Source organism: Cricetulus griseus, chromosome 2, assembly GCF_003668045.3.
Source record: "Cricetulus griseus strain 17A/GY chromosome 2, alternate assembly CriGri-PICRH-1.0, whole genome shotgun sequence".
Taxonomy (NCBI): Eukaryota; Metazoa; Chordata; class Mammalia; order Rodentia; family Cricetidae; genus Cricetulus; species Cricetulus griseus.
Window position 1 is genome coordinate 286830758 of NC_048595.1, and position 17066 is coordinate 286847823.

General features: G+C 46.8%; 1 protein-coding gene across 2 annotated transcripts in view; it reads left to right on the plus strand.

The window, feature by feature from the left end:
- Zdhhc14 (zinc finger DHHC-type palmitoyltransferase 14) overlaps positions 1 to 17066 on the plus strand; it is a 235773-nt gene that overhangs the window by 181765 nt on the left and 36942 nt on the right. For both annotated transcript variants that reach the window (XM_027401061.2, XM_027401062.1), the window contains exons 4-5: positions 11961 to 12098; positions 15403 to 15451. In XM_027401061.2, the coding sequence (XP_027256862.1) occupies positions 11961 to 12098; positions 15403 to 15451 (187 nt within the window). The remainder of the gene's footprint in view (positions 1 to 11960; positions 12099 to 15402; positions 15452 to 17066) is intronic.

A 17066-nucleotide genomic window follows, 5' to 3' on the forward strand; every position in this document is an offset into this window, starting at 1 on the left:
CACCCAGAAAAAGCCACAGCAATTACTCCACCGAGGTCGGTCTGTTTCTGTTGGCCAGACTCCTCTCTCTCTCTCTCTCTCTCTCTCTCTCTCTCTCTCTCTCTCTCTCTCTCTCTCTCTCGCTCCTCACTCCCCTCCCCTCCCCTCTCCTGCTGCTTCCTTGGATTTTCCCTGTCCTTTTTTATTTATGTACAGTCTGTGGCTGTATGTCTCTTTGGAGTGTATACTTGGCTCTATGCTCAAATCTCTCTTCCAAGCTCCAGATTTGGTAGACATAACTGATACCAGACACTTCCACTTGGGGAGACACCTACACCCCACATCAGTCCTCCCTGGTGATACCGAGTGTCAGTGTTGCTTGTGCCTAAGGGAGTCCCATTGGGCACCTCCCTGATCCATCCCCAGGTCCTGGGCTTTCACTCACCAGGTAGACCCCAACACACACACACACACACACACACACACACACACACACACACACTCTCACACACCACACAGTGTCCTGACACAGCAGCCACAGGTTACCCACACAGGCATCTCCTACAGAACCCCCAACCCTAATTCCTGCTCCCCCCCCCATGTCCAGCCTCTGAGTGACACGAGGGTACCATCCTCAACAGAGTTTGACCCCTGGTGAAAAGGAACCAGAACTGTCACCTGTCTGAAGCCCACGAGCCCTGTGACCATCGCATGAGCCCTGTGCCCCAGCTGGGTGTGCACTGCACTTCCCGGTTTGTTGTGGCTCCAGCTCTCAGCCCCTGGCTCCTTTCCCAGCTTCACCCTTTCTATTCATGCCTCAGGGAAGCTCCCATCCCCCACTCCTGCAGCCTCTTTCCATACTCTTCCTTAATGTTAAAGACCTGTGCTGCCCTGGCAGGTGCATGTGTGAGTTTGCTTGTCCATGTCTCTGCCCCATCAGCATATAAGCTCTAAGAGGACAGCTGTTTCTCTCCAGGGTGGGGCTTCTCCAGCAGCAACACTTATGGACAACACTGGCCCTGCAAGTGGGGAGGGTGATGAAGTCAAGATCCCTCTTAGGAATCTGTTGTCACCTCTGTTCTGGTCTTCTCTTTGGAGAACAAGGACTCTATTGTTCTTCTGGCTCTGTGGTGAGGTCAGTGCACTCAATTAGAAAAGGACGTTTTCTTTACCTGATCTAAATTAAATGAAACCCGTGGCTCCACCCTCACACCTCTGAGAAGGACACTGAGCTTCAGGACTAGGACGATGGTTCAGTGGGCAAGGTATTTGCCACATAGACATGGGGTCATGGGACTCTGAAACATGCTATTAAAAATAAGAAAGGTTAGTGTGGTGGCACATACCTGTAATCTCCCAGTGCTTAGGGAAAGAGAACCCTGGGCTCACAGGCCTGCCAGCTTCATGTGGCAAATTGGCAAGAGAGAAACCCTGTCTCGGGAAGTAAGATGGGGAGCAACTGAAGAAGACCCAAAGCTGACAACTGGCCTCCAAACACGCGAATACACACACACACACTCACATGCACATGCATGGACACACACATGCATATACATGCATACATGTGCACAAACATACTCGCACAATGCACACACACATACCTGTGCACACACATACATGCACACACACCACACATGCATACACAATTACATATGCACACACATGCTTACATGTGCACAAACATTCTCACAAACATTCTCACAAACATGCTCACACCCATGCACACACACACACACACACACTCCTCTGCAGACCCTTGAGGTATATGTGTTTTTAAATGTCAAATCTGATCAGTATCCCTGCCATCATTCTTGCAGAATGGAAATGACATCATGAAAACTGCTCACAGACTTGCGCCTGCCGCAGAACAACTTAGCATACCTGTATTTACTCAGCAAATAGTTTCGGGCCTTTTCTGCGCCCTAAAGCAATAGTTTTCATCCCTGGGTTTTCCTGTGACTTGCAGTAAGAAATGCCTTTTTTTCAGTGGGATTCCAGTGAGCCCCAGTTCAGAGGTGAAGTCTTGAGAATTAGTACTTACCCTGTGGGATGCCTGGTGCAACCTCTTGTGTTCTTTATTTGGTGCTGGTCATGACCTACTAACTTACTGACCTCTTTCACTAGTTGACTCTGACCTTTGGCTAAAAGAACCTAGGGTTAAAGGGCAAGCAAAACCACTTCCCTTCTACGTGAATGGCTGAGTTATGCCAGGAGAGCCACACCACTGAACCCCCTCCCTACCCTACCACAGCTGGACCTTTACGGCTGTGCCTCTAACACCCTGAGGATGGCATGTTAGTATGCCATATAGGAGAGCAGCCACTCTGTAAAAAGACTCCTGCTGGCCTGTCTTCTTACAGTGATACAATTTTAAATTAGTGGTTGAAATAAGTCATCTCTGTCTCTATGATCTACAGTCCTATACCTGTAGTTCTTTCCCCTGCTATCCAGAAGCAGGGCTTCAGAAAATGGTGGGCCCCTTTGTAGGGGACAGGTTGGTACAAGCCAGCAGTTTTTCATTTGACTTTCAAAGTATTGGGAAATGAAAAAAACAGTTAAGAACCACAGCCCTAGAGGTTAAAACAGCTTCCCATCCTGTAAAAATAGAGCAGAGGAGAGGCAGGGCAGCTTGGTGTGTGGCTGACCCTTCCTCTCTGGTTTTCCTGACCTCTTCCGACATCCTATGCTTCTTCCTGCTCTTGTTCCCATCACACTTTCATCCGGTTGACCTCACCCAGGCTATGACGATGCCAGCAGCCTGAAGTCTCCCTACCCCAGGACCAGGGAGTCTGTGATTGACAGCTGCCAGAGGACTGCAATGAATACAGGCTGAGCAGGGTGGGCTTTCTCCTCCTGCCTCAGGCTGCCCTGTGGACCTGTTGAAGGCTGCTGTTAGCTTTAACTCCTGCCCTCAGACTCCACACTATGCCTTGGTCTTACAGATCCCCCACAAACACTTCAGAAAAGCCAGCTGGGCCTCTACGTGCTCATGGGCCCCAGCTCAAAAAGTCTCATTTCCAGGCCATTAAACCATAACTGGCTTCAGAAATGTGTGACTTGTCCACTCACACAGTCCAAGGTGGATGCCATGTCCTTCTAGAAACATCTCAAAGTTCTGAACTGCTTTTTTATAAACTGTCCCATGAATCCATTCTACAGTGGACCCCCAGAAACCACACAGATATCCTTGACCATGAGATAGAGACTTCTGCCTGTTCTTCTGGGAGCCTTGATTTAGAGAATCAATTAAGCTCAGCTGCCTAGACTGCAGTTGTTCAGTGCAGCATTTGCACACTTTATATGACCAACAGGAAACAAAAGCAACACCCTGTATTTAGAGTCTGGGAAGCCTACACAGACCCCGGTCTACCGGCACTACCTTATATGCACTTTGTAGTTGCTGTCTGCTTTTAGAGCCATCAATTAGTTCTGGGCTTAACCTGGGTCTCCCAGAGCTTCAGTTTTTGTAAACTCTTTATTTATAGTTTCTCTGCCGAGGCCTACCAGAATTTCCACATTTTCTTATAGTAGTCACAGTTGACTTTAGTTCTTAAAATGGAATCGTGGTATGAGAGCTGGAAAGAACTTTGGGTGACATTACTCAACAGGCAAAGAGCCAGGCCCAAAATTCAGGACACTGACTTAGGGACCCATGTCCTTTCCACAGAACACCATTGTTTGATAACAGCACAGACCACACACATCGGGACCTCCACTTGGAACATCCAGGGTCATTATGACAAGCTTTTACTGCCTAATTGAAGATCGGGCAGATTTTGAGGATTGTAGTTGTTGTTATAAGCCGTGGCCCATTTTAGAAAAACGAGATACAACGAGGAAAGCCCACGTACAGCACAGGGCAGGTGAAGCTGCTGTGGTTCTGAGAGGAAGAGAAAGTGAGAGTCATTGGAAACCTGGCCTTCAGAACTCTCAGCAACACAGACACAGAGGGGTGCTGTGCCACCTGGGACAAGTGAGCTAAACACCTTTACCAAGAATCACCCAGGAAACACAAGCCAAGAAGCTAATGAGACCTCATTTGCATTGGAAGGTCCACCCGGCAACAATGTAGAAGACACGCTGAAGAGGGTCTCAGGGGAGAGGTGACAGTGGTTCCTAAAAGAAGGGACAAAGACACATGGGCTGTGGTGACCTCCAGGAACAGGAAGAGAAGGCTAGGAAAGACTAGAAATGCAATTAGCAGTTCCTGTTGACTGCTCGGACATGAGGAATAATCAGGCATAGAGAAAAAAAAAAAGAGTATGTTCCCTCCAGTGGGGCACCTGAGTGGATGGGGCAGCACAGGCTATGAGACTGGTTCATGAGAAAAGAAAGAACAAAGAAGGTAGGTGTAGAGAATAGGACTTAGCCCCCTCCACATGGGAAGTATCTGGACAGTTGTGTAAGCATTGGCCAGTTGGGAAGGTGGCTCGCACGCAGTTAAGTCTATCCTTGGGGTACTGACCTGCATTTCAGTATAGGAGGGGTTGGAGCCAGGGTTAAAGATGTGCAGAGTTTAAAGGCCTTGGCAAACTGGGCACTGGTTGATCTGCCGTGCGGCTCTAAAAACCTGCCGTGCGGCTCTACAGAAGTCTTTATCACTCAAGGGGACATGTCCCTGTTTGAAATGCGGCATCTGTGAAGTTCTAATGTTCCTGGGATCTAAGGTGATTTAGATTTAGGACAATGACTAGGGGCTTTTGGATGCCTTTGGCAGGTGTTGTGAGGAGCAGGACATTTTGAAAGCTGACAGTAAGATAACTCAGTCTTAATCTCCTCAGCTTTGAACGGGGTGAATGAGATGAGCTATCACCATGTTTAGACAGGTGGTCCTTGAGCGATCGGCAGGCTTGCATGTAAGGACAGATATAAAATGAAAACAGAGATGCTAGGTTATAGATGGCTACAAATTGGAGTCAGAGCTAGGTGGATAAACTGTAGTTTATTGAGGAAAAGTACTCACACAAGGGAGCCAGTGACCAGGTTTGCACCTGAGAAGGACAGACCCAGAAACGCTTCCCAGTCAGCTCAGCCAGGCAAAAGAGAACCTAGTGTGCACCTCCCTCCTTCTTAAAACCTTGTTACATGACCTTGACCATGCTCAAGAGGGCATGGTCAGTGGTACCTGTAATCAGGGTTTCTCCCCACAATAGGTTTTTGTTTTGTTTTAGCCATCATGTAAGGAGTTGGGGTTTTAGTAAAAACAACTTCTAAGTAGCTGTTAAAGTATGACTTCCCTCAGAATGCTGGCCTCCCCAATACCTGCTTGTCCCTTCTCCTTGAGATGTAAATTTGTTACCACTGGGAAATTGTTGTTAAAAACAGATGACAAACCTAGACCATTTGAGGAGACACGTAGGCATAATTTGGCCCAATAGATGACTGGAGGGACCGTGATTGTCCCTCAATCAAACTCCTTTAAAAATCATGTACAAAAGAAACCCAGCAACTCACCAGGTGAGGGGAAGCTGGCCGGAGCCAGGGAGACTACAGGGATGGGGACGAGAGGGACACGTTAGAGTGAACCACACAGCTGCCCAAGGTAATGCTAAATTGTGCCATAATTCTACACTTACTAATTGCTTTTGTACTGGAAAGTTCTAGTTGTTTGTTTTGTTTTAAGAAATAGATTTAAAAGCCAAAGAATCTTAATTTCTTCACTTCCCCAGTGTTCCCCTGGCTGAAAATAAGTCTTCCCTTTCTGGGGCTAAAAGACTTCTCAATCAAGGGTAAAAGGTTCTAGAAATGGGTTGTATGTTTACCACTTAAAGAAGCATAGTGCCCAGCTACAGCAGGATAATGTGAGTCCTCATTTTTACTGGCTGCCTGGGTCTGGAGCCCACATAACCCTTTCCCCACCTGAAAAATGGAACAACAGCATTGGGCCTATTGGACCATATGATAATTAAATGGTAAAAAATGGGGCTGGAGCCAAGCAGTGGTGGCACACACCTTTAATCCCAGCACTCAGGAGGCAGAGGCAGGCAGATCTCTGTGAGCTCAAGGCCAGCCTGGTCTACAGAGTGAGTTCTAGGACAGCCAGGACTACACAGTAAAACCCTGTCTTGAAAAAACAAAAACAAGCAAACAAAAGAATGGGGCTGGAGAGACAGTTCAGTTGGTAAAGTCCTTGCCTTGCAAGCATAAGGACTAAGTTGGGTCCCTGGCATGTGTGTAAAAATGGTGGATTTGATAGTGTGTTCTTGTAATCCCAGAGCTAATGTCATGGAGACAGGAGAATCTCAGGACTTGCTGGACAGCCACTCTAACCTAATTGGTGGGATCCAGACCACTGAGAGAGACACACCCTGTCTTAAAAGAAGGTGGACAGCTTTCCTAGGATGACACCAAAGGGTGTTCTCCAGCCCCCACATGCCTGCAAATATGCACACACACATGCACATACATGAAAGCATGTACACATATGCACAAAAAAAAATAACACAATTCATGCTAAGTGCTTTACAGAATGCCTGGGGACTGACAAGGTGGGAGCCAAGAAAGTGGGAGCCAAGGTTGTAGAAAGCAAGAAGAATCTGAAAGTGGCGATACGAGGGTGTTTTTCCAAACCTTTCCCAGCCTCAAGTTAGATCCCAACTAATAGTTAGATCTGGCTGGAGACAGAAACTCTTTAGTAATTGTTGTGCCCATGTTGTCAAGATCCCCAGAGACCACCAGAGAGACAGACCCACCAAACTGCAAAAGTAAAGTTTTCTTGTTCATCCAACCATGACAGGGACCCTGTCTGGCTAGCTGACAGCAGCCTCCAGAGGGAGTGAAGTTCCCTGTCTACTACTAGGTTTTAAAGACAAAAGTTACAGGATTACATCAGTAGGTAAGGGTTGGTTTCTGATTGGTTGACATTTGGGAACAATTAGGAGAATTTCTCAGAGTCATATTTTGGCATGGAATACCTGTGTACCAATTATTTTCTTTGGTCAGTGCAGAGAGGGAACATTCTGTGGTTTCTATGGCTTTGTCTTGTTACTTGCAGGTGGCCTGTTGTTCATAGATACCAATAGTTTTTAGAACTATATCCTGGAGACTATAGGGGAGGTTTTGGTCTCCCCTGGAGTTTCTTTTGTGGCCAAACAGTTCCCAGGAACCAAGTACCTAGGAGGCTGGGAGGGTGAGGGGTCTGGAGTTTCTTTGTGTTCAGTTTTGGCCCCTAGGCTCTGGGAGGCCAGAGGATCTGGAATTTCCTTGTGTCAGAGGCCTATGTGTCTTTTCTGTAGCCTGTCATGGCTGCTAAAGCAGGGGGCTGAGTGAGGGTCAGGCCCCTTCAGTGACAAAGACTCGGTCCTCGAACAGGCACTAAGCTTCATTATCAGCCAGTCCTGTAGGATTGCTGTAGGAGTGCTGTGTAACCCATAAGGACAGGTTATGATGTGTGTCGCTGTACCTCATCATTTGTCCTAAAACACAAACAAAAAATACCTCACAGGGGAAAATTCTTCTGATTTCAGAGGTAAAAGGGCCTGAGGTTTAAAGAAAAGCAATTTTCCACTTTGAATCTTTAAAAACATTTAACTTAATTTGGATGCAATTAACATTTAGACTAGAAGTTTCAAACCTCCACTGTGGTTCCCAGCTCTCTTGTGTCACAGAATTCTCAAGTCGCTCTAGGGGGCTAAGACTGCTTGTTCCTGGGACTAGGGAAGAAGGATTCTACATGGGTGGTGGTGCACACCTTTAATCCCAGCACTCAGGGAGGCAGAGGCAGATGTATCTCTGTGAGTTCAAGGCCAGCCTGGTCTACATAAACACATTTCAGGCCAGCCAGGGCTGGGAGCTTGCTTGAGAACTGAGGCAGGTGACTTGGTACTATTAGACCCTCTGAAAACTCAGGCCTCCGGGATCCCAGGCCAGGACCGCAGTCACCCCAATCACCAGGAGGATTCGAAAACTTGCTGCAAGCTGCATGAGGCTTTATTGGTTTTTTTTTTTTGTTTTTGTTTTTGTTTTTTTTTGTTTTTTAACAAGCTAACCCCATGTTAGCTAGGGTCTTTCACCCACCAGCCATGGCGGATGGCTCGAAAAAGACCGTTTGAACCGGCTGCCAAGAGACCTCGTAGGGCAACGTAAGGGGAGTGTCTAGGGGTACACACAGGCTCAGGATTGGTGTGCCTCCAGGCTTGGAGAGCTTGCCCTGTGTTGATTGGTCAACTGGTTGTTATGGCCCATAGGCCCTCCCAGGGTGGTTGCTATGCTCTGTGCGTCATTGCCGTGTGCTTATCCGTAAAGTACACCCAGAGTCATAAAGCATAGTGCCACCAGCTAACTTCTGATTGGTTCCTTGCCACGAGGCAGGCACCTAACCTCTAGTGACTAAGACAAGGTCATAGCGAGCACGTGTTACTGTCATGGCTGCCGGAATGGGGAGCTGGTCCCTTCAAAACGAGCCCTCAGACCACGGCTGTCAGCCGTATGGTCAGGACTCCCTGGCCAGCTAGAATCATTTTAGAGAATGTTCTTAGGTTTCTAACCACATCACCTGGGGAAGCCCTGTTGACATACATATTCACCCCTCTAGTAAATTCCTGTTTGATTGGAGCCTAGTCAATATTCTGACAGTTGAGAACCAATAAAAACTAACATGGTCTCAAATGAAAGTGGGGCAGAGCCCATGGGACCTGCCCCTGGATTGGATGTGGCTGGAGAGAGAAGGATGAGGTCGGCAGTCGTGTGTGGGTCTTGTTGGGAAGCTGGCTGGATAGTAGTCTAGAGAGGCTCATATTTGGTAAAGCGTAACAGGAAGTCTTATGGGAGAAGACACACCTGAGATGCCATCCAGGTCTAGCGGGCCATCTATTGCTGAAGGTGGGAAGTGGCCATTTTTGCAGTGAATCCTACAGTTGGCTCTTGAGCCTTCAGATGAACAATTTCGAATGCACAGAGTCCCCAATAGTGAAGAGAAGGGACCATGCCAGGCCCCTCTAGCTCATGGGCAGTGGAAGGAAAGAAGAGGTGCTGTGAACACAGGGTTGGGGTAATAGAGTAGATAGAGGTTCCAGGCCCTTGATACCATGCTTTTCGGATCCACAGAGGAGCCTGTGGGAGCTTCAGACCCAGTAGCCACCATGAACTCAGTATCTGCAGAAGACATGAGAAACAGTCTGTGGCGAACAGCTCAGTGGGCCTGCAGTTTTAGTCGCACTGTGTCAGCCAAGAGACTTTTCAGCCAGACACATCTCTAAGGGAAATGGTTTCCAGGCCAGGCTTTGGGAGAGCCAGGTGCCAAGCCCCACCCTGAAAGCACTGGCTTCCCAGAGGCCTCCTGGAACTCCCAAGACTCACTGGGTCATCCCTGGCTGGCTGTCCTCCTACTGTCAAGAGATCTCTGCAGCATGGCTTGGCTGGATTTAAAGATTTCCAAGCTAAAATTAAAAGGCTACCCTGAGGAAATGGGCCACACGGAGTCAAATCTTGTCCTTTCCAGGCTTCTAGATGCAAATGGCTCCTCTGCACATTGCGCGTGATTTTTGCTGAGAGCCATGTCCCTGCGGGTACAGGGTCACCATCCCCACACAGGGGCTGCAGAGCCAGGTGTGCTACTGAAGGTGGATGCTGGCACCACTTGTGCTTCTCTGCTTCTGGCCTCTGCTCTCCTTCCCGTTTTCTGCACTCAGCTGTCAAGCAGAAAAGTTGTTGCTTCATAGTCTTGGGGAAAAATCTGGCGGGTTCGGATATTTTCCCCTCCTTTGGCATTCTTCATCAAGCAGACCTGCCATCCAATAGACGGTAGATTGGTGACTTGGGGAGATGATGTTTGCTTGTTTAATTTTTGAGGACTTTGTCTTTGGGCTCACAGAAAAATTGTAAGATACAGGAGCTCCCATCCACCTGCCATCCCCTTTGCCAGCCTTCCACTGTAAGACCCCTGGAAAGCTCAGGCTTCCAGGATCTTAGCCCAGGACCTCGGCCACCCCAATCACAGAATGGAGGCGAAAGCTTGATGCAAATTGCATGAGGCTTTATTGTAGTTTAACAAGCTAACCCCATGTTAACTCGGGTCTTTTATCCACCCTCCATGTCGGATGGCTAGCAAAGACAGTTCAAAGCCTCTTCGTACAGATCTTTATAGGGCAGCGTAAGGGGAGTGTCTAGGGGTACGCACAGGCTCAGGATTGGTGTGCCTCCAGGCTTGGAGGGCTTGCCCTGTGTTGATTGGTCAACTGGTTGTTATGGCCCATAGGCCCTCGCAGGGTGGTTGCTATGCTCTGTTCATCATTGCTGTGTGCTTGTCCGTAAAGCACACCCAGAGCCATAAAGCATAGCACCACCAGCTAACTTCTGATTGGTTCCTTGCCACGAGGCAGGCATCTGACCTCTAAGTGACCAAGGCAAGCACGTGTTCGGCTGTTATGGCTGCCGAAATGGGGAGCTGGCCCCTTCACCACTAAACACATCCCTAACAGAGTGAGCGTGTTTGTTAGGGCTGACACCCCTGTGTTGACATACCGTCAGTGTCCATGGCTTGCATTGGAGATTAGCGGTCCTGCAGTCTTGAACAAATAGCCAATGAAATAATAGGTATCTATTATTGCCCAGCAGGTTTTCATGGCCCTAAAGATTCTGGCACTTTGCCTGTGTAGCCCACCCTCCCTCAGCCACAGTGAGGCAGTTTTTGTGAAAGTGTTGTCCAACAGTGAGTGCTAATATGGAACTCCCAGGGCCACATCAATAGCAATCACCTTCCTTAAGTGTCTGTATCTTATGGTCCATGGGCTCTGTCACCAGGCCACTGAGCTCTGAAATTTGCCCTGCTGTTCCCCCTTCAGGCTGACTTTGTACTGCTCGCATGCCAGCGTCCCTTCTATTTCCTAGACCACCACCCTCACCCAGGTGTCCTTGTAGGGGGTTGGATCCATGGCTAGTGGCTCATGAAACTTAACCACCTTGGCCACTTCTGTCATATTTTATTTATAAAGTCACAGTTGGCAGCACCTTCCATTTACGTTGTGTGAAGCCCATACAGAGATAAAATATGGAAATGAGGTAGGCAGTAAGCTGAGGAAAGAGCCTGACTACGAACATTTCCCAGTGCACGACAGGTGGTCTGATGTGAGTGGGTTGTTAGGATGACACAGAACAGTCGGTCTGCATAGAAGATCAGCTAAATAGTGGGAGAAAGCACTTTGCCATCACTGTGAGAGGAAGAACACATTGCAGATGCATTGTAGACTTTTGTATGAATTTCCCAAAAGGAGAAGACCTAGGCTTGCACTTCAGCATAGTGGAGTAGAGGCATACAACGCCCAAACCCAGCTTGCTGCCCTTATGAAGGACGCAGGCAGCATATTTGCTAGGAGACAGAGGACTTCCCAAGGCCTGGCTTCAGGGCTAATCACTCTGATGCTGAACTGGCTGCCTCTGCACACAGCCTATCTCTCCGTGCCTCATTTTGCTTGTCTGTGAGAAAGAACAGTGGCATCATTGTCCTGATAGGAATATATTAGTCTATGTGACGAGTTTATATTAAGTGATTGTAACTGGGATGGGCGAACAAAAGACTGTCCTTCTGTCCTGCCCTAAGCCCGTTATGACTCTCTCTGTAACCACTCCCAGTATCAGGAGGCCACCCAATGACGTAGCCATCCCAGTCCTTGTCATCGGATAATATTGACACCATTTAAGGGAAAATTGTCCTGTGAATACAAAGGTTTCTTTGGAGGAAGAATTGAGTCTTTTATTTCTGAGTTTGAGAATGTGTACTGCTGTTTCTTTAAGTAGCTATTTGAGAGGAATTCACATCTGGTGTTTTAAAACACCTGTGTTCTTTCTGTTGGAAGCGTAATTACCTTCCTGGAATGTATCAATGTTAATAAACACCCCTCTGAGCAATCCATTTGGAAATACATAATGTGATATTGTTTCTGTTATATTATTGGAGTATTGTGGGAGGGAGGGGCTCCCCTGAACAAACAGATATTTTTTATTAACTGGATTCCACCTTTCTTTTTTTCTGCCTCTCGTTTCAGAACGGTTTGACCACCACTGTCCCTGGGTAGGCAACTGTGTGGGGAAAAGAAACTACAGATTTTTTTATATGTTTATTTTATCCCTGTCTTTTCTGACAGTCTTTATATTTGCATTCGTTATCACCCACGTCATTCTTCGTAAGTATGCTGGCGGAAACCAGATTATGTATGTAACCGTTTGCTCGACTTTGGCTTTTTGGAGTTGATTTTGACTTACAATTTTTTATTGTTTCTGGCTTTCTCTTCCCGTTTCCCCCTCCTCACTTCCAGTCTGCCCACTCTGTTTTCCACTTTGCCCATCCCTCTCCATCCCTCCCTCTTTCCTCAACCCCATCCCTCCAATGGCAGGTTCCAGGTGACACCTGGACCAGGTTCCACTTATACTAACAGGACTCTCCCCTTGATATGTGTACCCTCTCCAACCTCAGTGACGTCTGCTGGGGATCCCCTGAAAGGTTCATCCCTCCATTTTGCACAAGGAACTACAAGCATAATGACAACCATTGAATAGCTGAGTCTGTTTTCTTTATCTACTGACCCATGGTTTAAAAATACATATCCCTGTAGGAAGAATGTGGCTGGGGACAGATACTGGGTTTTCTCATACACATTCCATGAGATACTCATTTTTCTGCAAGAATATGAGCAAACAAGCTCCGACATATAAAGAATGCAGCTTTTAAAAAAAGTTAGATTTGAGTGTCAATAATTTTAATATATTTGCATAAGAAATCAGCGGTTTTTTTGTTTTTGTTTTTGTTTTTGTTTTTTTTCATTCACCATTCTGAAATTCATGCTGAGTTTCTTTTGTCTCTGATTCATTCACTTTCCCACAACAGGGAATGGTGAGAAGGAAGTTAATTGGCTTTGGACTACAAATCTAAGTCTTTAAACTTTCATTAGAGTGTTACTACCCACATTAGCAAGCATCTTTGCCTTTCATCCATTCCTGAAGTGTAAGCATCCATTAGCAAGCACGCAGCCTCACTCTGGTGTGTTTCTGGAAGTAGCTGAACAGAGAGGCTTTCTTTTCTTGCCCTGCCAGCATGAATCTCATGAATGGAGCAGGCTAAGGCTCTGTAGGCCCCATTGCCCACTCTTTCTGTTCTGGTGGAGTCCACGTAGCAACTAGGGAAGTACGGGTACAGAATGGCTCCCGTTGGTCTCTGCACATCAGTCGAGGGTGGCCACTACATCAACTACTCAAAGGCTCCCACTGTTCTAGACTGCAGCCATTTCTGACTACGACACTTTTGTCCCAGTGGGCACTAAACTAAAATACATGCCTGAAGTTAGTGACTTTGTAAGAGCAGATTAGTTCTCATCAAGGTCCTCTTTAATGCCAACTGGAGCTAGTCCCAAGGTGGCTTTGCAAAGACTCCCTTTCTCAGGATTTTCTGAATCCCAAAAATGGCAAAAGTGAAGCCAGGAGTCATTCTGTGGCTTCACACACAAAAGCAGCAAAGGAAAAGCCAAAAATGTTAGGGGTTATTTTAAAAGAATCAATTGTTCGCATGGGCAGAAAGAAGACACACGTGACACTCAGTGGTGGTGTTTTTGCCTTGCATTCTTTTTTAGATTTATAAACTTTCTTATAAAAAAACTTGCAAATAAATAAAAAAAAACATCACACACCAATATTTAACCAGAGCCAATGTGTACGGCACAATGAGTTTCTACATGATTCAAATCGGCATGACTTAAAATCTCTTGTCCTTCAGGAAAACTCTAAATGCTGTCGTTTCACACTATCAGATTATATCCCTAGCTTCATCCCTACACAGTTGTGTTTATAAATGCCAGGAAAACGTCTACACACACTTGTACAGCTCATCACACTGTCTCTCACACTCTTAGTCCTCACAAACTCTCAGAGTCATGGTCACTTCTCTTCATGCACCTGCCCGTTCTCCCCCCCTCTCTCTTTCTCTCTCTCTCTCTCTCTCTCTGTCTCTCTCTCTCTCTCTGTCTCTGTCTCTCTCTCTCTCTCTCTCTCTCTCTCTCTCTCTCTCTCTCACACACACACACACACACACACACACACATACACACACAGTGAAGTCTGCTGCCTTCCCAGACTTAGAATGAGGTTTATCCTACTTCACCATGGCTTAAGTTCCATTTACCCTGGTTACTACACAGTGGGGTCTATTTCAGTGTCCTTTTGTTTTGAGGTTGCCTTTGCAGCTTGCCATTCACAAGCTGGACTCAGGGAGATGCAAGAAGCTTTAAGCGCCTGTCTTTACATATTAGTGATCAATGCAGTCCCTCTTGAGCCACCCTCCCCACCACCCAGCAATCCTCATGCATCCATGGTGGACAGTAGGCCCACAGGGAGGGAGTTCCTAGAGGAGGAATATGAAGCAAAGTGAAGCTCTCTCTTCACCTTTGCATAGTGGGACATGGGTTGACAGTCACACAGAGAGACCTAGGACACTGCTACTCACTAACCCCATCCCACAGCTAAACCAGTTAAATAGCACAAACAAGCAATGGCTGCCGTACTGGCTTAACAGGTCACATTCTGTGGCACAAGGTTGTGTCCCCTGAAGCACAGTGGCTTTGGTCAAAACAAAACAAAAAAAAGGACCCAGAATCTCTCCCAAGATAGCACCGCCAAGACTTCCTCCTCGGAGGTTGGAGCTGGAGAGATTATTCAATGGTTAAGTATGCTTGCTGTGCTTCCAAAGGACTCTAGCTGGGTCCTAGCAGCACACTGGCCAGTTCATAACTACCTGTAACTCTAGATCCAAAGGATCCAACTCCCTCTCCTAACCTCCACAGGCACCCAACATGTGTCATAGACAGACAGACACACACACACACACACACACACACACACACACACACACACACACACACACACGAATAAAAATAAGTCTTTAAAATTTGTTTAAAGTATGATGGCAATATATAAAACAGAATCTCTGTTTTCATCAGATGTAGCTGAACTCAAACCCCTCAGTGTTTTCTTACAGGATAAGGACAGCACTTTCACCCCAAAAAAGAGTCAGTAAATGAACTTTAGCTTTGCTTACTCTGCGTACAAGGAAGACTGGTGGTAGTCAAGTTCCTAAGACCTCTACTGCCAAATGTTAACCGATGTGGGCAAAACAGAAGAGATTATGTAGGATTCTGTTTTCCTGTTAAAATGAGGGAAACAAAAGAGCAATCAAAGCTCTAATTTACGGGAAAATATACAGACACACATCTGCTTTCGTTGAAAAGAAAAATGCCCTGCAGATGCTGGTTCTAATTGTGAATCTGCCATCTTCTTGAATGGCTTCAGAGAAATCATGATCTCTGATCAGTAAACTGGATGTCCCTACACTGAATACGATTGTTTAGTTGATGTTTAGACACCTATTATTCTTATGGAGATGAGAGCATCGAGCATGGGGGGTGAATGTCTGGACACTAAATGTTTGCCTCATTCCCACAGGTTCACAGCAAACAGGATTCCTCAATGCCCTTAAGGACAGTCCAGCGAGATATCCTTTCCGGTGGCTCTGTGGGGACCTCTCTTGCAGATTCAGTATTTCACCAACCCCGACACTCTTATCTCTTTATGGCTCTGGCTTTGGCTTTTCTCCTCATAAATCACATCCTTATACATTTTGTAAGGCATCAGGAGCCCCACCGAATATTCACTTGTATGATAAATGGCTTCTGACCATCGAGTCTCCAGACACTCATGCAGCCCTGTCTAAACTGAGAGCTCTTTAGCTCGAAACCTATATATGGATACTTATCTGCTGCTCCCCACCCCGGCAGCCAGCCATGGTTGGTGGGTGCTTCATCTGGCTAGGCTGCGGAGAAGTAGAAATGTGAACCTCCCTTAGTTCGCTGTGATTGGCAGGTGCTGCTCACCTTCATGGATGCCCAGGCGTGGGTCTGTTTGGGGCATGAGGCCACTTGTGAAGACTGTGCTGGGATACCACTTCCCACCCTCCCAAACAGTGTGTATATGTGTGCACCATGGTATTTTGAATCTTAAAGAAAAAGTGCTGAATGGGCTGCTGCTGGCTCACTGTGGAATCAAATGGATGAACCTGCTGACCCATCTCCTCAGGACTCAGCTCTTCCCCATCACATAACGGGGTAAACTGCACTTGAAGTCTTCATTATTCTCATGAGTGATTCTCAGAGGTGACAGAGAATTCTACCACATATGTAAACATGCTTCTTAAAGTAAAGGCACCGATGTCACTGAGCCCTGGAATGTGGTAGTGGAGGTATTTAAATAGCTCTGTAAACGTGTGTGTGTGTGTGTGTGTGTGTGTGTGTGTGTGTGTGTGTTGCATGTGTGTGTGTGTGTGTGGTGTATGTGGGGTATGTGGGGTGTGTGTGTGTGTATGCATGTGTGTGTATGTGTGGTGTATGTATGGTGTGTATGTGTATGCCTGTGGTGTTGTGTGTGTGTGTGTGTGTGTGTGTGTGTGTGTGTGTGTGTGTGTGGTGTGTGTGTGTGTGTGTGCTATGTGTGTGGCTGGTTACCAGGGCATTTTCAGTAGTCAGATGTTAACTCGTCAATGAGGTCTGTCTGGTGGAAGGAGACAGGAGACATATGGATAATGAGCAAAGGGGGATTGAAGAATAAATTCCACGTGTCCTATGTCCTATGTCCTAATAGTGATCCACAAAACTGGAGTTAGCTGTGGTTAGCAAGAAGAAAGGATGGTTTATGGAATCAAGTGCTCACCTGAGCCTCTAAGAACAGGCTCAAAGAGGATGGTATCCTTTTTTCCACTCCCCAACACCACCAGGATGACCAGCTCACTTATAGCCATTGCCTCTGGAACCTTCAGGTTCAGAGGACATTGCTTCAGTGGATCTTAAGTGAAGCACGCCCTTGTCTCTCACGGCATCAATCATGTCTTATGACAGTGGTTCTCAACCTTCCTAAGGCTTCGACTCTTTAATACAGTTCCTCATGCTGTGGTGACCCCCAACCATATTATTTCATTGCTAACTCATAACTGTAATTTTTCTCTGCTCTAAATTATAATGTAAATATCTGATATGCAGGCTATCTGATAATGCAACCCCCACAGGGGTTGCTGCCTGCTGTCTTATGAAACCCAGCCCCAAGGCTGGTCAACAACA